The sequence below is a fragment of the Budorcas taxicolor genome, chromosome 11 (genome assembly GCF_023091745.1).
Source record: "Budorcas taxicolor isolate Tak-1 chromosome 11, Takin1.1, whole genome shotgun sequence".
NCBI classification, from domain to species: Eukaryota; Metazoa; Chordata; class Mammalia; order Artiodactyla; family Bovidae; genus Budorcas; species Budorcas taxicolor.
In genome coordinates, this window is record NC_068920.1 from 132,306,345 (window position 1) to 132,322,824 (window position 16,480).

The window sequence follows — 16,480 nt, forward strand, 5'->3', positions numbered from 1 at the left end:
GTGCCCCAACCACCCCCATCAGGCTGGTACAGAGATGGAGCAGTCCTTCTGAGAGCAGGTGTATTCGTCAGGGTGGAGTGGGGGGAGGTCCCTGCACTTTGCTTCCAGGTATATTTTTGGAAACTCTAAATTATGTGCATTGTTCCTTTGCTCTGAAACTCCCCCTGGCTCCCGGCTGCCTGTGGGATAATACAGCCACACACTGCAGCTTGGTGGATGTGTCCAGGGTCTCTCTTTCACTCCCCTCCTCTTTTCCCTCTTCTCTTCCCGGTCACAAGCCCACGACTGTCTTTTGATGCCTGCTAACTGTAGGTACTTGTGAGGCTCCAGAGATCTAACCATGAAGGAGACAGACCCAGAGTTCCCCTCCTCAACCCCATACCCTCCCCTACCTAAGGCAGTTCTGAGCTCTTTCCGGTGTTCTGGAAGTTTCTGAGAGTGTTGCCTTGTCTGAGCCTTCATTCAAGCTCCTGCCGTTACTTTTGCCATTGGCTACATCTCAGCCTTCCTTCCAGGCTCAGTCAGGGCCAGCTCTGCTCTGTGTCCATCCCCTCCCTGGCCAGCTCGCCCCACATCTGCCCTTTCCTCCCCCTGGAAGGTGCATGTACCTGCAAAACCATCGGCACGAAACAATCAAGACAGTGAATATCCATCACCCCGGATCTTTCCTGGGCTCCTTTTTAGTGCCCCTCCTGGCACTGTAAACCATCAGTCTGCTGACTGTCGATCCCCGTGGTCAGCTTACACTTGCCAGAGCTTTATATGGATGGAATTCTACAGTGTGTCCTCTCTGCCTGACTTTTGTCACTCAGCGTGATCGTGGTGCATCCATGTTGCAGGTAACACGGGCTCATCCCTTCATGTTGCTGAGTGGTCACTACTTCTCGGCAGGGAAATACCCGGTTGGTTTATCCATCTACCTGCTGGTGAACCTTTGGCTTGTTCCTGTGTTTTGCTATTAGAAATAAAGCTCAGCAGCTTGTGTTGATATGGAGGCAGCACTACTCAGGGAGCTGGCAGCCCCCCGGCTCTCTCACCCACTCCCTGCGTGCAGGTCCCCCCTCCCCGCTGAGCCTCAGTGTTCCCTTCTGGAACATTATGAGTACTCATGGGTCTTAGGGTGCCTCCGGCTCTCACAGTTGCTGTGTTTCTGTGTCTGCACTGTCCCGGTCCCCCAGGGCCTGCCCCACCCTGCTGTGCTCACGGTGATGGGAACTCTGGGCACCTTGCCACCCTCGCCTTGTTCTAGAGCTCTGAGGAGGAAACTCCCATTCCTCATCAGCTCCTGTGGTCTCAGGCTAAGGAGGCTGCAAAGGCCCGCCTGACTTGTGCACGAATCCCCTGCGGTGCTCATCCCTGTTCAACTGGGACTGAAGTCTATGCCTCGTGTGGAGTGCCCCTCATCACTGGCAGCAGAGAGCTGGGCCTCAGAGAGCTGGGTCTTCCTGCCTTGGAAGGTGGGGGGCTCAGGCTGGGGAGGTGCAGCTGGGTCTGCCCCTCCTCTCCCTCCCGGCCTCCCAGCAGCCTCTGCAGTGCCCTACTTAGACCCAGGGAGGGGTCTGTCCATCTGTTCACCGCAGTGGGCTGGAGGGGGTGGGGCGGCCACAGACTCAGGACACATCTGCGGTGCCAGATCTGGAGGATTAATCCCCAATCATTTGGGTCTTGGGAACACTGAGCTCACTCACGTCCCTGCAGCCTGATGTCACCCCTCCCCCTCCTCTCTCCTCCTCTCGCCCTCAACCTGCTGCTCCCTCCTGGGGGCTCCAGAAGGCTGGTGCTCAGGCCCTGTCTTCCAGAGATTGCTGAAGCAGCCACCGGTGCCTAACTTCCTGGGAGTCGAGCTGGGAAGGTGAGAAAACAGAGTGGGCACAGCTACCCAGAGGGTGTGGTAGCTGGTGTGGAAGGTGAAGCCCTAACCCAGGGTCAGAACCCGGTTCTGCCACTTGCTGGTTGGCTAGGTGACGTTAGGCAAATGATATGACCTCCCTCACCTCCTCTCCTCACCTAGGAGATGGAGATAATTGATGTGATGAGGGATGTGATAAAGATCCGGTAACACATCTAGGCCAGCTCCTGGCATTTACTTCATAAATATTCTGTGTTCCACCTGCCCCAGCCCCAGCTGACCTAAGGGACCTGGATATCAGTGGCTTCCTGTAGCAGATTCCAGCTCCTAGGTCATCTAAGTACTCCAGTGATTGCCCCCTGCCTCTCCCCTCAAGGGCAGACCAGTTGCCTGACAGAGGAGCTGAGTTTGAGGCAAGAAGTGAGAAGTGGAGGAGATGAGTGGTGCTCAGGCCCAGAGCTGGGGCTGAGATGTGGCTGGGCAAAGCGGAGCTAAATGAACATGCCCAAATGAAGTAGTGGGGGAAGGGGGTGAAGGCTGAGCTAGCAAAGAGGCACCTGCTATTTTCAGCAAGTCCAAATCCTCAGCTCAGGTCACTGACATCCCAGGAGACTAGAGAGCTATGGACTAGAGAGCCCAATCACCTGTGAGCAATGATCAAACAGACAATTTTAGAGCACAGATAAAAGGAAGCGGTAAGTAGCTGGAGTCAGTAACAGTTCATGAGGAACATGCTGGAATAAATGTCACCCCCAATGAAGGGTCTTCGATTTGGTTTTGTTCTCTTCTGATATTTTCATCAAAGCCTTGAATAATAGCACAGGAAGCTGGATTATTGAATCTGTGGCCGATATGGAGCTGGGAGAGAGTGGGAATAGATTTAATAGTGGAACCAGGTTTCAACATCCAGAACATCATCAAAAGCCTGACACCAACCAGATGAGATTCTAGTAGTGCTAAGTCAGCGAGATCTTACACCAACATTAAGCAAAGCAACTGCTTCGCTACAGTGCAGGAGAGACCTGGCTTGAAAGGGACATAGCAGGCATTAACTGTTTCTCTTACCATGGCATTTGCTATCTGGCATATGCACGGTCAAGGACAAAGAGATGTTCTCAGTCCTCCCCGGCCTGGATAAGTAAGCAGGAAATCAGAGTCAGGAGGGAGGCTCACTTTAGTTATGAGTTGTCAGCCTCGGGGAGAATGCTGTGGTTCCCTCTTCCCCAGCCTGGCCAGGTTGGAGCCGCAGAGACTACCGGAAGGAGAGATGGCATCTTCTTCCCAGGTTAAATATCTACTTAGCCAGGAACTTGCTCTTCCATCTTCTGCTTATTTGAACAAGTCTGATAAACACTGGGGACAAGTGGCAGGAGTTCCTGGGGGCCATTCACACTCCCTCTGTCTGGCATGGTGGGTGTCCGGTGGGCCAAGGGGACAATGGAAGATGGCTGGGCCACCTTTGGATTTTTACAGATTCCCCCAAGAGGGAAGGCTGCAGGGCCAGAGGAGGCTGGCCTTTCTGTTCAGGGGGACCCCCGCAGGCTGGAGCCTGAGGACACATTGGGTTGACCTTCTGTGGGAGGGGGCACTGAAGAGGCTCCTGTGTGGGTTCTGAAAGCCCCCAAAGGGGCCCTCGAGAGCCAGCACTGGGAGCCAGGCCCCGCTGGGCTTCCATTGTCTTTCTAAGTCTTCACTCCAGTCTGAGGCTGTGGAAGGGCCAGAAATAGAAGGAGGGGGTGGGGAAAACATGCCTCCTTCCCTTTCTAAGTCCTTTCAATTGAAGGATGGTCTATTCTGGGAACAGGGAGAATACAAGCATTAGAATGGATTTGAGATTAAAGTTTTAAACTAGACTAGACTGGGACTTCCTTAAACCCAAGAGTGACCACAAAGCTCTGGGATTGGCCCCAGCTGTTATTTAAGAGGCAGGAATGGAAGAAGCAGGCTACTGTTGCTAAAGGCTATGAAGGCAGGAAAAACAACATCCACCAGGTTCAGACAGTGCAATAACCCTGCAGGCTATGGGGCTCCCAGCTGCCAGGGATGGAAATCCATCTGGGACTTACACTTTCGGCCTCCTGTGACAAGATGGCCTGAGGTCAGGGGTTCCAGGGGCTGCTCACTGTCACAGTGATGGATGAGCTCTGCGTCTGCTCCTTCTGCCAGCCTCTCTGTGCCCGCAAGGTCTTCTCTCGTGGCTGCCAGGACTCTCGGCATCACACGCAGACCTGGCAGAGTCCGATCAAAGTAGAGCAGCAGTTCCTCTTCCGGGATTTCTTTTAGGAAAGCCTCTCCCAGTGGCCCCCAGCAGACTCCTCTGAAGAACCCATTAATCAGAATGAAACACACACATACTAACCCAATCTTTCCAAAGACGCTTGAGGTCTCTGAGACTGGCTTATTTCCTGGAACTGGGGCTGGGGAAGGGTGAGCACCCGAGGAATGTCTCCCTCTGCCTTCAAGGCGGAAGGGCGCAGGGATGGCTCTTGATTAGATAAGTTCTGCCACAGAACTTCCCCAGCGGCTCAGCGGTAAAGAATCCGCCAGCAATGCAGAAGTGGATTTGATCCCTGAGTCGGGAGGATTCCCCTGGAGAAGGAAATGGTAACCCACTCCAGTATTCTTGCCTGGAGAATCCCATGGACAGAGAAGCTTGGCAGGGGGGTAAAACCCCATGGACAGAGGAGCCTGGGGGGGCTTACCGTCCATGGGGTTGCAAAGAGTCGGACATGACTGGGGGACTAAACAGCAACAATAGTGTCTGCCACAGTGGTTCACACAACAAGCTCCAGGAGAGTTTTGGTGGGCTGCAAGCTCACCGTGAGGTGGCTGCCCATGTGTTAGATGTGCTGTTAAGTTGCATTAATAGAGGCATCCAGAGCAAGGGAAGGGAGGGTCATCACCTCTGTGTGGCTGGACCACCCAAGGCAGATCAAGCTCCTGGGGAAGAAGTAACCCAAAGCTCTTCCAGAGAAGGGCTGATGAGAGGTCTAGATGCACTGTTTATGGAGGTGTGGATGAAAGAATAGGATGTTTAACCTGGAGAAGATTGCGAGGTAGCTGTCCATGTGGGGAGCTGTTCTTGAACAGGAAGAATTCAATAGAAAGAATATGGCCAATGTCTCCATATGGTCATTAGAGATGCTTTTCAGTGAATGAAGGGGCTGCCTCAGAGGGCAAGGGTCCTGTAAACGAGGCCGGATGGCCAGGTAGGTAAGATGCTGAGGGGATTATTGTTTTGTGGGGAGGCTGGACTAGAGGCCTTCCAGGCAGGGATGTGCACTGAGTATTGTCAGAGATTCCTGGGTGGGGCTTTGCCACTTACTGAAAAGCAGAGATATTACTTTGTCAACAAGGGTCCATCTAGTCAAGGCTATGGTTTTTCTAGTGGTCATGTATGGATGTGAGAGTTGGACTGTGAAGAAGGCTGATGCTGAAGAATTGATGCTTTTGAACTGTCTTGCTTGAGAAGACTCCTGAGAGTCCCTTGGACTGCAAGGAGATCCAACCAGTCCATCCTAAAGGAGATCAGTCCTGGGTGTTCATTGAAAGGACTGATGCCAAAGCTGAAGCTCCAATACTTTGCCCACCTCATGTGAAGAGTTGACTCATTGGAAAAGACCCTGATGCTGGGAGGCAGTGGGGGCAGGAGGAGAAGGGGACGACAGAGGATGAGACGGCTGGATGGCATCACCGACTCGATGGACATGAGTTTGAGTGAACTCAGAGAGTTGGTGATGGACAGGAAGGCCTGGCATGCTGCGATTCATGGGGTCGCAAAGAGTCGGACATGACTGAGCGACTAAACTGAGCCATGTGACCTTAGGCAAGTCACTTAACATCTCTGATGTTATTACCTTTCCTATCTACCAGAAGGAGGGTAACAGCATTTGTCTGCCAGGGTGGTTGTGAGATCTGTCAATTCGGGGGTACACAGTAGACACTCATTAATGAATAAACCCTTGATTCTCGAGCATGTCCTTTACCTTTGGAGAAGAGTTGGCACAGTACCTTCTGGAAGCCAAAATTCTCCTTGGAACTTCTTGTGGCCTGGAATGAGGGCAGAATGAGAGGTTTTACGACAAAGGTGAGGACAGAGCACAGCACAGCCGGCCAGGCTCCCTGCCCCAGCGGCAGCCTCGGTCTCTCTCCCTAGTTAAACCTGTGTAGTTGGAAGGACAGGACCACTCAGACCCCGACACTGGGTCTGGAACAAGCCCAGGGACCTAGGCCTTCTTCCTACCACTCCGATCTGGTAGTCAGACCAGCATATTCTGTGGTCAGGGATGACCTGTTCTCATGCTCCCTCTTCAGTAAATGAGAACTGTGGAAGTGTGTTGACTTGGGGACGTGGCTTGAGTCAAAGGCATGACCATTTCCCAGGGAGCCCCTGGCCCTTCCAGGTGAAGGGCAGGGGCTGTTTTTCAGGGTGTTCTGCTGCCCTTAATCCAAAATCCAGGGCTCTGGGTAGAGTTTGCTCAAGTGAAGTGGGTAAAATGTTTAGGACTCCTTGTCTCCTTCTGTTAACGAGTTCTGTGAGCCACCTCCACCTGGGGCTCTCCAGCCCAGGGGAACCAGCCTGGCATGCTTTGGAGGACAATTGGGGCCCAGAAGTACTGGGGCCAAGCAGGAGCCCTCACCCAGCACATCCACCGTCAATATGGAAGTGAATATGGAACAGTCTGGGCTCTCAAGACCTTGTATCTTTCTTTAGTTTTATCATCTGTAAAATGGAAGTGTTAATCCTCACCTAAATCATAGAGTTGTCCAATGAGCCAATAAGACAATGAAGTGAGAGGGCTTTGTACATGGAAAATGCCCCTTGTGTGGACTTTGGGGAGTTCACGGCCAGAGAAAATTATGGAGAAGATCATGTCAGTTCCATCATAGCCCCCATCCTTATGGGGGGGTGGGGGTGCACCACCTACAAGGCCCTTCCCTGCAGCTGGGCAACGAGGGGCAGGGGTGTGAGTCTCCTGGTGTTTGTCCAGATGTAGATGTGGGAAACTGCCAGCACTGGAGTGACTCAACCTCGGAGATTAGCAGCTTTCATCTGAAATCAGAGTTAGGGAAGGCTGGGTGCTTACTCTGTGTGGGTGTGTGGGAGGGGGCGTGGAAAGTGAGACTATATCTGGATTCCAGTCCTGGCTATCTTGCCTCATGACCTTGAGTGTCTCACTTCCTCTCTCTGAACCAAAATCACTTCCTCCCTTCCTCTGAAAGAGAGGAGCTGGACCGAAAATCTAGGGGAGTCTGCATGTGTCTATGTGATTCTTTGCAATCTTTGATTAAGGTGATGGCAGTGCCTGAGGCTGTTGTTCTAGTATCACTGGGCGAGAGCCGGGGACCGTGTCCACTACAGACTGGGCAGTTCAAGGGCCCCTCAGGAAAGAGTCTCAGTCTTCTAGGTTGAACTCAACTTCGGGCCTGAGAGGGGACTTCAGTTTCCTGCTACTCAGTGCAGATGGCAAGGTGTGCCCTGGGGTGGGGCTGTTGCCTTTTGCTCTGACAATATATCTGTTCTGAAGTCCTTCCTTGGCCCTAGACACCCCTTCCCTGCCCTTGGCTTCCTGAGATAAGTTGCGGTAAAGCTGTCGGCCTTGTGGGGGCAGTGCTGAGCCAGAAAAAAGAGCTAAATGGTTCTGTTTGTGGGCATGTGAGGACCTGAGGTGGAACCGAACTTCTTGGCTCCATCAGGATCCGTCATCTTTGAAGGGAGACATTTTTAAGTTATGGCCTCCCATCACCAAGGTTCTGAATAAGAAACCACACGTCCTAAACAGCTCAATGGGCTTCCCAGGTGGCACTAGTAGTAAAGAACACGCCTGCCAGTGCAGGCGATGAAAGAGATGTGGGTTCGATCGCTGTGTGGGGAAGATGCCCTGAAGGCGGGCATGGCAACCCACTCCAGTATTCTTGCCTGGAAAATTCCATGGACAGAGCAGCCTGGCGAGCTACAGTCCATGAGGTCGCAAAGAGTCCAACATGACTGAAGCGCTTTGGACACATGTAAACAGCTCTAACTTCTGCCAAACCTTTGCTGAAGATGTGGCCCACCCAGGGGACAGGATGCAATGAGCTAGCTGAGACTATGCCCTTCCTAGCCAAGAGGCCAGGGCTCAAATCCCAACTCTGCCACCAACCCACTGCCTGATCTTGGCAAATGAATTGCTCCAAGCCTTGGTTCGAGCTGATGCATAATCGGGAATAAAATATGTATTTCATAATGCCATGGCCTCTAGTTAGAGAAGGAGTTATAAGCTAAGCTCCTTTTGGAATTTATTGAGTGGTAAAGGTCAACCTTCTCCCTTCATCAGACAGAGATTTCACTAGGTCAGCTTTCCCAAACTGCACTCTGTGGGACTCAGGGTATGAGGAGATGCCGTGCAAACAGAAGAGCTGGTGCTGTGAGTACATTTGGGCAGCACTGGGTGGAGCCCAGGTGAACAGCTGTGTCTGGGGCCAGGCTTCTCAGAACCTTCACTGAGCTAAGATGTCTTGGGATGCTCCACGCTTGAGCAGTGTTTTTCCTCGCCCCACCCCTCGGGTTCATCTGACCAAGAAACCTTCTTCCCACAAGGCACACCACGGGACTCATTTTGGGAAGTTTCCGTTGCAGCCCCTTTTCTCTCTTAGCTCCCAGGAAGCTTTGGTCTCCATCTGAGGCCAGTGCTGAGGCACCACATCAGGCGAAATCGTGGTATTTTTATACCCCTCCCTGCTCTGTGGTGCTGGTTTGCTATTTTTGTTTTGCTGTACATATACTTTTTAGTGCAGGATGCCTCAGAGGCTGGGTGGAAGTGAGGAGGGTGAGGGAGGCATCATCTGGAGATAAAAGAGCCCGCGCGAGGGCCACAGGCTGTTCCAAGCCATTAGGAGCTATGGGCAGGGGCTGGGATGCTGTTTCAGCACTGCCACCTTTCAGATCACCCCTCGGAAGACTAGGACGAATGCAGCCCCTGGGGCATTGCTTCCACTTCTGATGATTTTGCTCTAGGCAATGAAGAAAGGAAGGCAAGGATCAGCAAGTTTATCTTCTGTAGGAACTGCTTAGTAAAGTCGAAGCAATCTTGGACCGGTCACTGCTGACCTCAAGAATGACACTGTTTCTTAACTTAGCTGTTCTAAGAAAGATAGAGGCAGACAGGCTGTGGGCAGGAAGCCTTGGCTTTTGATGAGATGTCTTAGGTGCAGGTGAGCCAACAGGAGCTCGAGTTCTGCAGTGGCCAACCCAAGGGCTGAGGCCAAGCAGTGTGGTCCAGGGGCCTTCCCCCAGCTACAGGGAGCAGCCAGGAGCACCTCAAAGGCTGGCTGTGTCCTGCTTCCTGTAGGTGCCACCACTTCTTTCTCTGATTCCTGAATCCCTAGTAAATAGGTCTTTCTCTGTATCTTTCAGGTGACCTATATGGGTAGGTGGGAGGACTGGGATAAGGTGCCCCTGCCCCTACCCCTTTTATTTCTTCAGTGTATTTCGATCTGCAGGGAGCAAACCATTAGTAGGGAGAGAAATCAATTTAGTGGGCTGTGACCAGCATTTTATAACATGAACTAGAATAGAAAGCATTAGAGTGCACTGGCTGTAGTACAGGTTTCATGAAAGATAGACAGACAGGTACATAGATAGGCATGGGTTGTGGTGTCAAAAGCCACTGTGGCTCACACTCAGTGACATCTGGAAGCCAGTGGCTAGCTGATTCCAGGCACTGGCACCAGCTGGGCAGGGCCCGTCTGTTCCGGGGTCTGTCCTGGGTTCTGGGGCCCACTGCCAGGCTGAGCTGTTCCTCCACACCCAGAGAAAAATGAACCTCGAAGAGAAGTGCCCTCTATGTATCTCCCCCTGAGCTGTGTTTGCTGTGTGTGTCCACAAACCCTGGCGGGGGAGTGGCTGCTCCCCAGTAGCGCCAAGGGTACATGATAACAGAGGCAGCTGAGCCTGAGCCTGGTCTCCATGGACAGTATTTATTAGTCGCCATTCTCGGTGTGAAGACAGATACACAGGAGGGGCTGAGGGCAGGCCGTGGCAGCTGCGGCCTTTGGGGTCCAGGGGCTGCCCGGGGTGAGGGTGTGGGTGCAGGGCCATGTCACCCACACGTATTGCATATTCTGTGGCAGTGTGCCCAGGCATAAGGCATTGGGGAAGCAGAGAGGCTGCCTGCAGTGGAAGGGGTGAGGGAAGCAATGTTGGCCTTCCAGTTCACTAGGAAAGACCGGCTGGAGACAGAGCAGCCCAGTCTGTGAGCGCCATTCGGCCTCCTTCCCCACCATCTCCCTGCAACTTTGGTTGTGGCTCCCTCGGGATGGACGGGACGGGACCCCTCGAGGGCAGGGTCACACACAGGACAGAAGCAGCCAGCACCGCCGCACCCCCCAACGAAGACACAGAGGGCAAACCCAGGTCCTGGGCCCCGCTCTCTATGGCACCTGGGCAGCCAGGTCCTCCTCACTGGGACAGGACTCACACACAGACTTCCTCCCTCCTGGAGGCGCCCAGAGGCTGAGCATGTGGTCGGGGTAGGGCTGGGGCTGATCACCTTGGGGGCCCCCACTCCAGCTTCCCTGAATGCCAGGGTCGGCCCTGTTCAGCAGTGTTAAGGAGCTGACACAGGAGCAGTAAGAGGGAGTAGTCTGGAGGGGGAGAGGCCCCTCACCCACCCCTCGATGGTGTCCTGAATCGCGGTCCCAGTTCCTGCTCTGGGTGCCAACGGTGAAGAGCCTAGGATCTCACCTCCATCTGCTGCCCTCCACCTGGGCTTCCAGGTCGCAGGTGGGGCAGGCAGTGGGTGCAACAGGGAGGGCCGTTCCTTGCTGCAGCCATGGTTTCTCTCTAGCTCCTTGGGACACAGGTACCATCGCTGTCTGTGGGGCCAGAGATCACGTCCCAGGAGGACACGCCTGTGGCTCTCTAGGCCACTCTGCCGGATTCCCAGACTCCTAGAGCCCAGCTCCTGGCCTTTCGTTTGTGAGTCTCAGCTTTGCTTACCTGGCCCTAAGGATTCCCCTGTTTGTGAGGGGGAAGTTCAGAGACTGCGCAGGGGGTGGGGGTGGGGGTGAGCGTCCTGCCCTGTGTCAGCAGCCCACTCAGAGCCCTGCCTCGTGGCCAAGTGGAGGATCGGCTGAGCCCAGCACAGGCTCAGTCCTGAGCTCTGGTCCTGGTCTAAGGGCCAGCTGCCCACCCAATGCCAGGGTGTGCAGGCCAGGAACTTTGCTTGCAAAGAGCAGGCAGAGGAGTCAGAAGGCAAGAGCACTCGGGACAAACAGCCTGTGTTCTTGCTCCCCTTTGCCTTTTGTTACCCGCGTCATCTTGGGCAAGTCGCGTCACACGTCTGGGTTTCAGTGCCATCTGTAAAATCGGGGTGAGAACTCCTGCCCTGGTGACCTAACTGGGGGATGGGGCGGGGGAGGGGGGGAGGTTGAGAATCAAACCAATCGGTAGAGAGGACAGGGTTTTCCAACTCGCTCCTCAGATCTAAGAGTCAGTGATTAGTAGCAGCAGCCAGTGACCACAAGGAGGAAGTTTTCTGTTTGATTCCAAGGGTGGTGTCTGATCTGGAAGGCTGGGTCTGCCTGCAGGCCAGTTAGCTCTCATCTCCCGGGGGACCATCCAGCAGACTGTTGGGCCCCTACCTGCCCCTTCCCTTCTCCACCCCTCCTGCAGCCTGCCTGCCCCTGCTTCCATCTGCCTGCCCTCTGGGGACTAGCTTTAGGGACTGCTGGGTTTCCATTTCCTCCAAAACTGCAAAGCCATGCAAAACAACACCAAAGGGCGTAGGAGACTGGGAGACACAGCTGGGGATGAGCAAGGGGAGTGGGACAGAGTGGGGGTGACCTCGACAAAGACACCTGACTTCTGGAGCCAAGGGAAGGCAGGAGACCTGGAAGGACAGAGGTATAAATAGAGATGCACACTTACACGGAACACTAATTTCCCTCCGGAAGGAGGAGGGGGAGGGGCTGGGGGGTTCTGGATACCAGCAGGGGCCTCTGCGAACTGGCGAGCTCCTAATTTTTCCAAAGGGATGGGAGGCTCCCAGCTTCTGCCTTCCCTCCTGGACTCCCCTCCCCCCAAGTTTCACATTTCTCGGAATTTGCAGGGCGCAGATGGGGACTCCGGGGTTCCTCAGAGCCCCAGCTCCTGCCGGCTGGTGCGAGCAGGCACAGTCGGAGATGGGGGGCAGGGGGAGGGTGGTGAGGGGTGTAGGGGCGCCCCCACGGGGCCGAAGGCGGCTGGGGCGGTCCCTTCGCAGACCCCTGCTGCTCCTGGGGCAGAAGCCCCGTTCCCCTCCACCCCGCCCCATCCCGCTCGTGCTCCCAGGTGCTCCAGGCCCCGGAGGGGGGCGTTCACACGGAGCTCCTGCGCTTCATGAGGCTGCGGAAAGTGGACAGGCTGTGTAGGCCCGTGGACACGGAGCTGATGGCGGAGCGCTGCGCCCCGCTGCACAGACAGCGGTGCGAGGGCGTGTCGCTGTAGCGGCCGCCCCCTCCCGGCGATGAGTGGCTCTGCTCGACGCACGTGTCGGACGTGGAGAGGTCCCGCGGGATGATCATGGGGATGGAGTACTGCAGCTTCTCGCGGCTCTTGTACCAGAGGCACGAGCACATGGACTGGAAGTGCAGCACTTCGGCGTAGACATTCCGGAAGCCGCCGCCGCCGCCGCCGCCTGCCGCAGTGGATGAGGCGGTGTCGGTGGTGTGCGCGCTGCCGCCCCCGCCGCCCGCGCCGCCCGCGCCGCCCCCGCCGCCCGCCTGCCCGTTGCGCGTGAGCAGCGCGCGGTGCTCGGCGTCGCGCTTCTCGTCCTCGGCGTTCATGGTCATGAAGCGCAGCACCACGAGGTTGAGGAAGGCGCCGATGACCGTGAGGCCCGTGAGGATGTAGACGAAGCTGAAGGCCACGTACTGAGGCTGCGTCTGCAGCGCCTGGTCCTTCTGCAACGCCACGTAGTCGCCGAAGCCAATGGTGGTGAGCGTGATGAAGCAGTAGTAGTAGGCCTGGAAGAAGGTCCAGTGCTCGTAGTAGGAGAAGGCGGCGGCGCCGATGCACAGCGTGCTGATGCACGAGAAGAAGCCAATGAGCACCATGTTGGCCATGGACACGTCGGCGCGCCGCATGCCCAGCCCCCTCTTGGCTCGGTGCAGCAGGTACTTCACGAAGGTGTTGATGCGCTCGCCCAGGCTCTGGAACATGACCAGCGTGAGCGGGATGCCCAGCAGCGCGTAGAACATGCAGAACACCTTGCCGCCATCGGTGCTGGGTGCCGCGTGGCCGTAGCCTAGAGGAGAACGGGGCGAGAGGAGAGAAAGCACATGCTGATGGGGCTGCCCTTCCAGAAACCTGCCTCCCTTTCCCCTGCTCTCTCCTCATCTTCTGCCACGGTGGTGCGGAGTCTGGCCTCTTTTTCCCGACAGGGAAGTCTGGCCTACTGCAGCCCACGAGGTCGCAAAGAGTCGGACACGACTGAGCGACTGAACTGAAGAAAAGATAACACAGTTATGGGCGCATCCTTGTCCCCAGGCACTGTGCTGGTTCCTCAGTGATGATTTTTTCCGTTTATTCTTCTGACCACTCCCTGGGGGTCAGCAGAGAGAAAGAAGAAGCAGGGAGGGTTAAGTGCCTTTCCAAGGTCACACTGTTTGGAAGCAGAGCAACCTGCCTTCAAATTAGAGTCTGTTTGATCAAAGACCCTACCTTTTTCTATACCCAGAAGAGGAGCTGACTGATGCTGCTGTTGGGAACTTAGTCACGGGTTGCATGAAGAGCACTGGCGAGCCAGTTGGGAGACCTGGCTTCCAGTTCACTGCCTGTGGGCACTGGACCTGTTCCTAGTCCTCTCCAGGCCATGGTTTCCTTGACTATAAGGGAGGAGGTTGGACTTACTGAGTTCTGACATCCTGGGATTCAATGTGAAGGGAGGGAAACTGGGTTCCTTGATGAGTTCCTTGCTGCCAGCTAAAGCTTGGGGGGTAGTTCCCCACTGGAGCTCCCAGAGGCAGCCAGCCCACTTGTGTCAGAGAGGGGGAAAGGAGACAGTCCCCTCCCTCCATGAATTAGTGCTCCACAGTCCTCATCAGACTCTGTCTGGGGCCCTGTGGTCATCCTCTGTGCCTGCCCCGGAAGTAGGGTCTGTCCTTATGGCGAGGTGGTGTTGCCTTTGTCAGAGCAAGAACCTTCCAGGTGTTACTATCACCAGGCAGGCAATCTCAACCCATACCATGCCCACCCTGCCCTTCAGTCCTTAGCCAGGAGCCAGGCAGAGGCAAAGCCTCCTTCTGAGCCAGTTATCACATGGCCTCCGTCAAGAGTTCTGCCTGGAGGACTTCTCTGATGGTCCAGTGGACAAGAATCTGCCCGTCAATGCAGGGGGCTCAGTTTCGATCCTTGGTCCGGGAGGGTTCTACGTGTGTTGGAGCAGCTAAGCCTGTGTGCCACAACTACTGAGCTGGTGTTCTAGAGCCTGCAGGCTGCAAGTACTGAGCCTGTGTGTTGCAACTGCTGAAGCCCGTGCACCAGAGCCTGTGCTCTGCAACAAGAAGAAGCCACTGCAGTGAGGAACTCGATCAACACAGCAAAGCCTGGCCCCTGCTCACCACGACGAGAGAAGCCCCACGCACAGCAGCAAAGAACTAGTGCAGCCAAAAAAAGAAAAGGTCTACCTGGAGACATGGAGGGGAAAGGACCTTGGATGGAAACTCAGAAGCCATTGGCACAAGTTCTGGCCCTGTCATTAGTGGCTGTGTGACCTTGGGCAAATTACTCCCCCTCTCTGAGCTTGTTTCCTCATTTGTAAAATGATGTCTACTGGTCCTGGCCCTGCTTCCTTCACTGGGTTATTAAGATACTTATTACTTTTATCAATAGATTGTTATAATAAAGTAATGCTTTCTATTCTCCCCTCCCTTCTCAGCCTTACCAGACTTAACCAAATGCTTCTTCCCTGCAGCCATCCTGGATTGCTCGCAGCTGGAAGTGATCTCTGCCTTGAGTGGCACTGAGAATGTTCAGCTTTGAAGTCCAGGCCCCGCTCTGTCATTCAGGCTCCCAGCTACATATGAACAGCTAATACTGGCTTGGGATCTGTGGGAGTGGACATTGCTGGACCTTGTCATGTTCCTCCATACCTGCCCCCCGTCCCACACACATTGCCAGCCAGGCCTGTGGGGTATGCCCCAAATTCATTTGATGAGTTGATGGCAAAGTAGGATATCATCTGCCCTGGTGTCTGATCTGCATTCAAATCCTTACTCTGCTATGGACTATGTATGTGTTTTGTTGTTTGTTTGTTTTAAAAAAACTGTCTGAGGAGGACCTCCCTGGTGGTCCAGTGGTTAGGACTCCTTCCACTGCAAGGGCACGGGTTCGATCCCTGATTGGGGAACTAGGATCCTGCATGCCACTCAAGGTGGCCCAAAAATAAAAATAAAAAAACCTCTTTAGCCTTAGTTTCTAACATCTGTTAAATGGGACTATAACTAGCACCTGCATTACAGGGCTTTAGGGGAAAAATAAGTGAGAGAATGTATATAAGGCACTTAGCATAGAGTCTGGTACATATCAAGTGCTCGAATGATGAAGCGCCAGGTTTCCTCCACATTTCCAAGAGGTCACCTGGGCTGGTGGACAGCTCAGATCCAGTGAAGTTGGCATCGCTGTGAATCTTAAAGCTTAAGGAGGTCTGGGGTGTGTGAGGTTGCAGGCTGCTCTTAGATTGGGTTCCCCTGCTCCCCAACTATAGCATCTAGCTGGTGACAGTGTCATCCCTTGCCAGGGGCCTAGATAGCTGAGCTCTGGAGTCGCTGGGCCTGGCCCGTCTGGGCCCCAGCAGGGTGAGAACAGATTGTGCCCGCCAGCTTGGCCACGGCAGCCAGACCACAACTCACCTAGACAGCTGGGCGGGCCCTGAGCCAGAGTAGCTCCTCATCCTGTCCTTCCCTGTCCCCCAGCGGAGGGTGTGGGGGAGAGCCTGGCACTGTGGCTGGGGATGAACACAGATTGGGAGGCATGGGACAGCCTCGGCTTGACCACATGCTGGCTGTGTGACCCTGGGCAAATCTGTTCCCCTCTCCGGACCCCTCTGGTCTGCTCTGTGAGCTTCAGTTGGTAATTCCTACCCTGGCCGTCACTGCTACAGCTGCCGTCAGGAGTAAAGGAGAGAGAATTCCCTAGTGCTCCAGGGATTAAGACTCCATGTTTCCATGGCCAGGGGCCTGGGTTTGATCCCTGGCCAAGAAACTAAGACCCCAAAAGCTGTGTGGAGCTGCCAGAAAAAAAAGTATAGGAGAGACTGGACATGAAAGTACTTTGGAATTTGTGGAGTTCTGGAAGGAAGAAGCAGTGAGTGGATCTCACGGGGGAAAGCCGGCCTGAGAGTGTAGTCCTGAGGATCAGGAAGTTCCCGCGGGGTCAGGCACCTGTATCCCACCGTTTGAAACATACGCCACTGTCACCACCACTGCCCCGTCATCTTGTGTTTGTTCATAAGCTGGGACTGCTCCTGACCCTCCATCCTTTCGGAAAACCCAATGCCTGCCTGCCTGGCAGCCTCAATGCCCACTGTGGCTGCCCACAGAGCCCCCCACCCCTGCCGCAGAGCCTCGTGCCCTGGTAGAGCCACTGTCCTGTCCAGGGTGGCCACTGCC

General features: G+C 54.8%; 1 protein-coding gene across 1 annotated transcript in view; it reads right to left on the reverse strand.

The window, feature by feature from the left end:
• Positions 1 to 12,187: 12,187 nt before the first annotated feature.
• Positions 12,188 to 16,480, reverse strand: part of KCNK3 (potassium two pore domain channel subfamily K member 3) — a 36,644-nt gene continuing 32,351 nt past the window's right edge. Inside the window, exon 2 of the mRNA XM_052649447.1 lies at positions 12,188 to 13,116. Coding sequence (XP_052505407.1) covers positions 12,188 to 13,116 — 929 coding nt within the window. The remainder of the gene's footprint in view (positions 13,117 to 16,480) is intronic.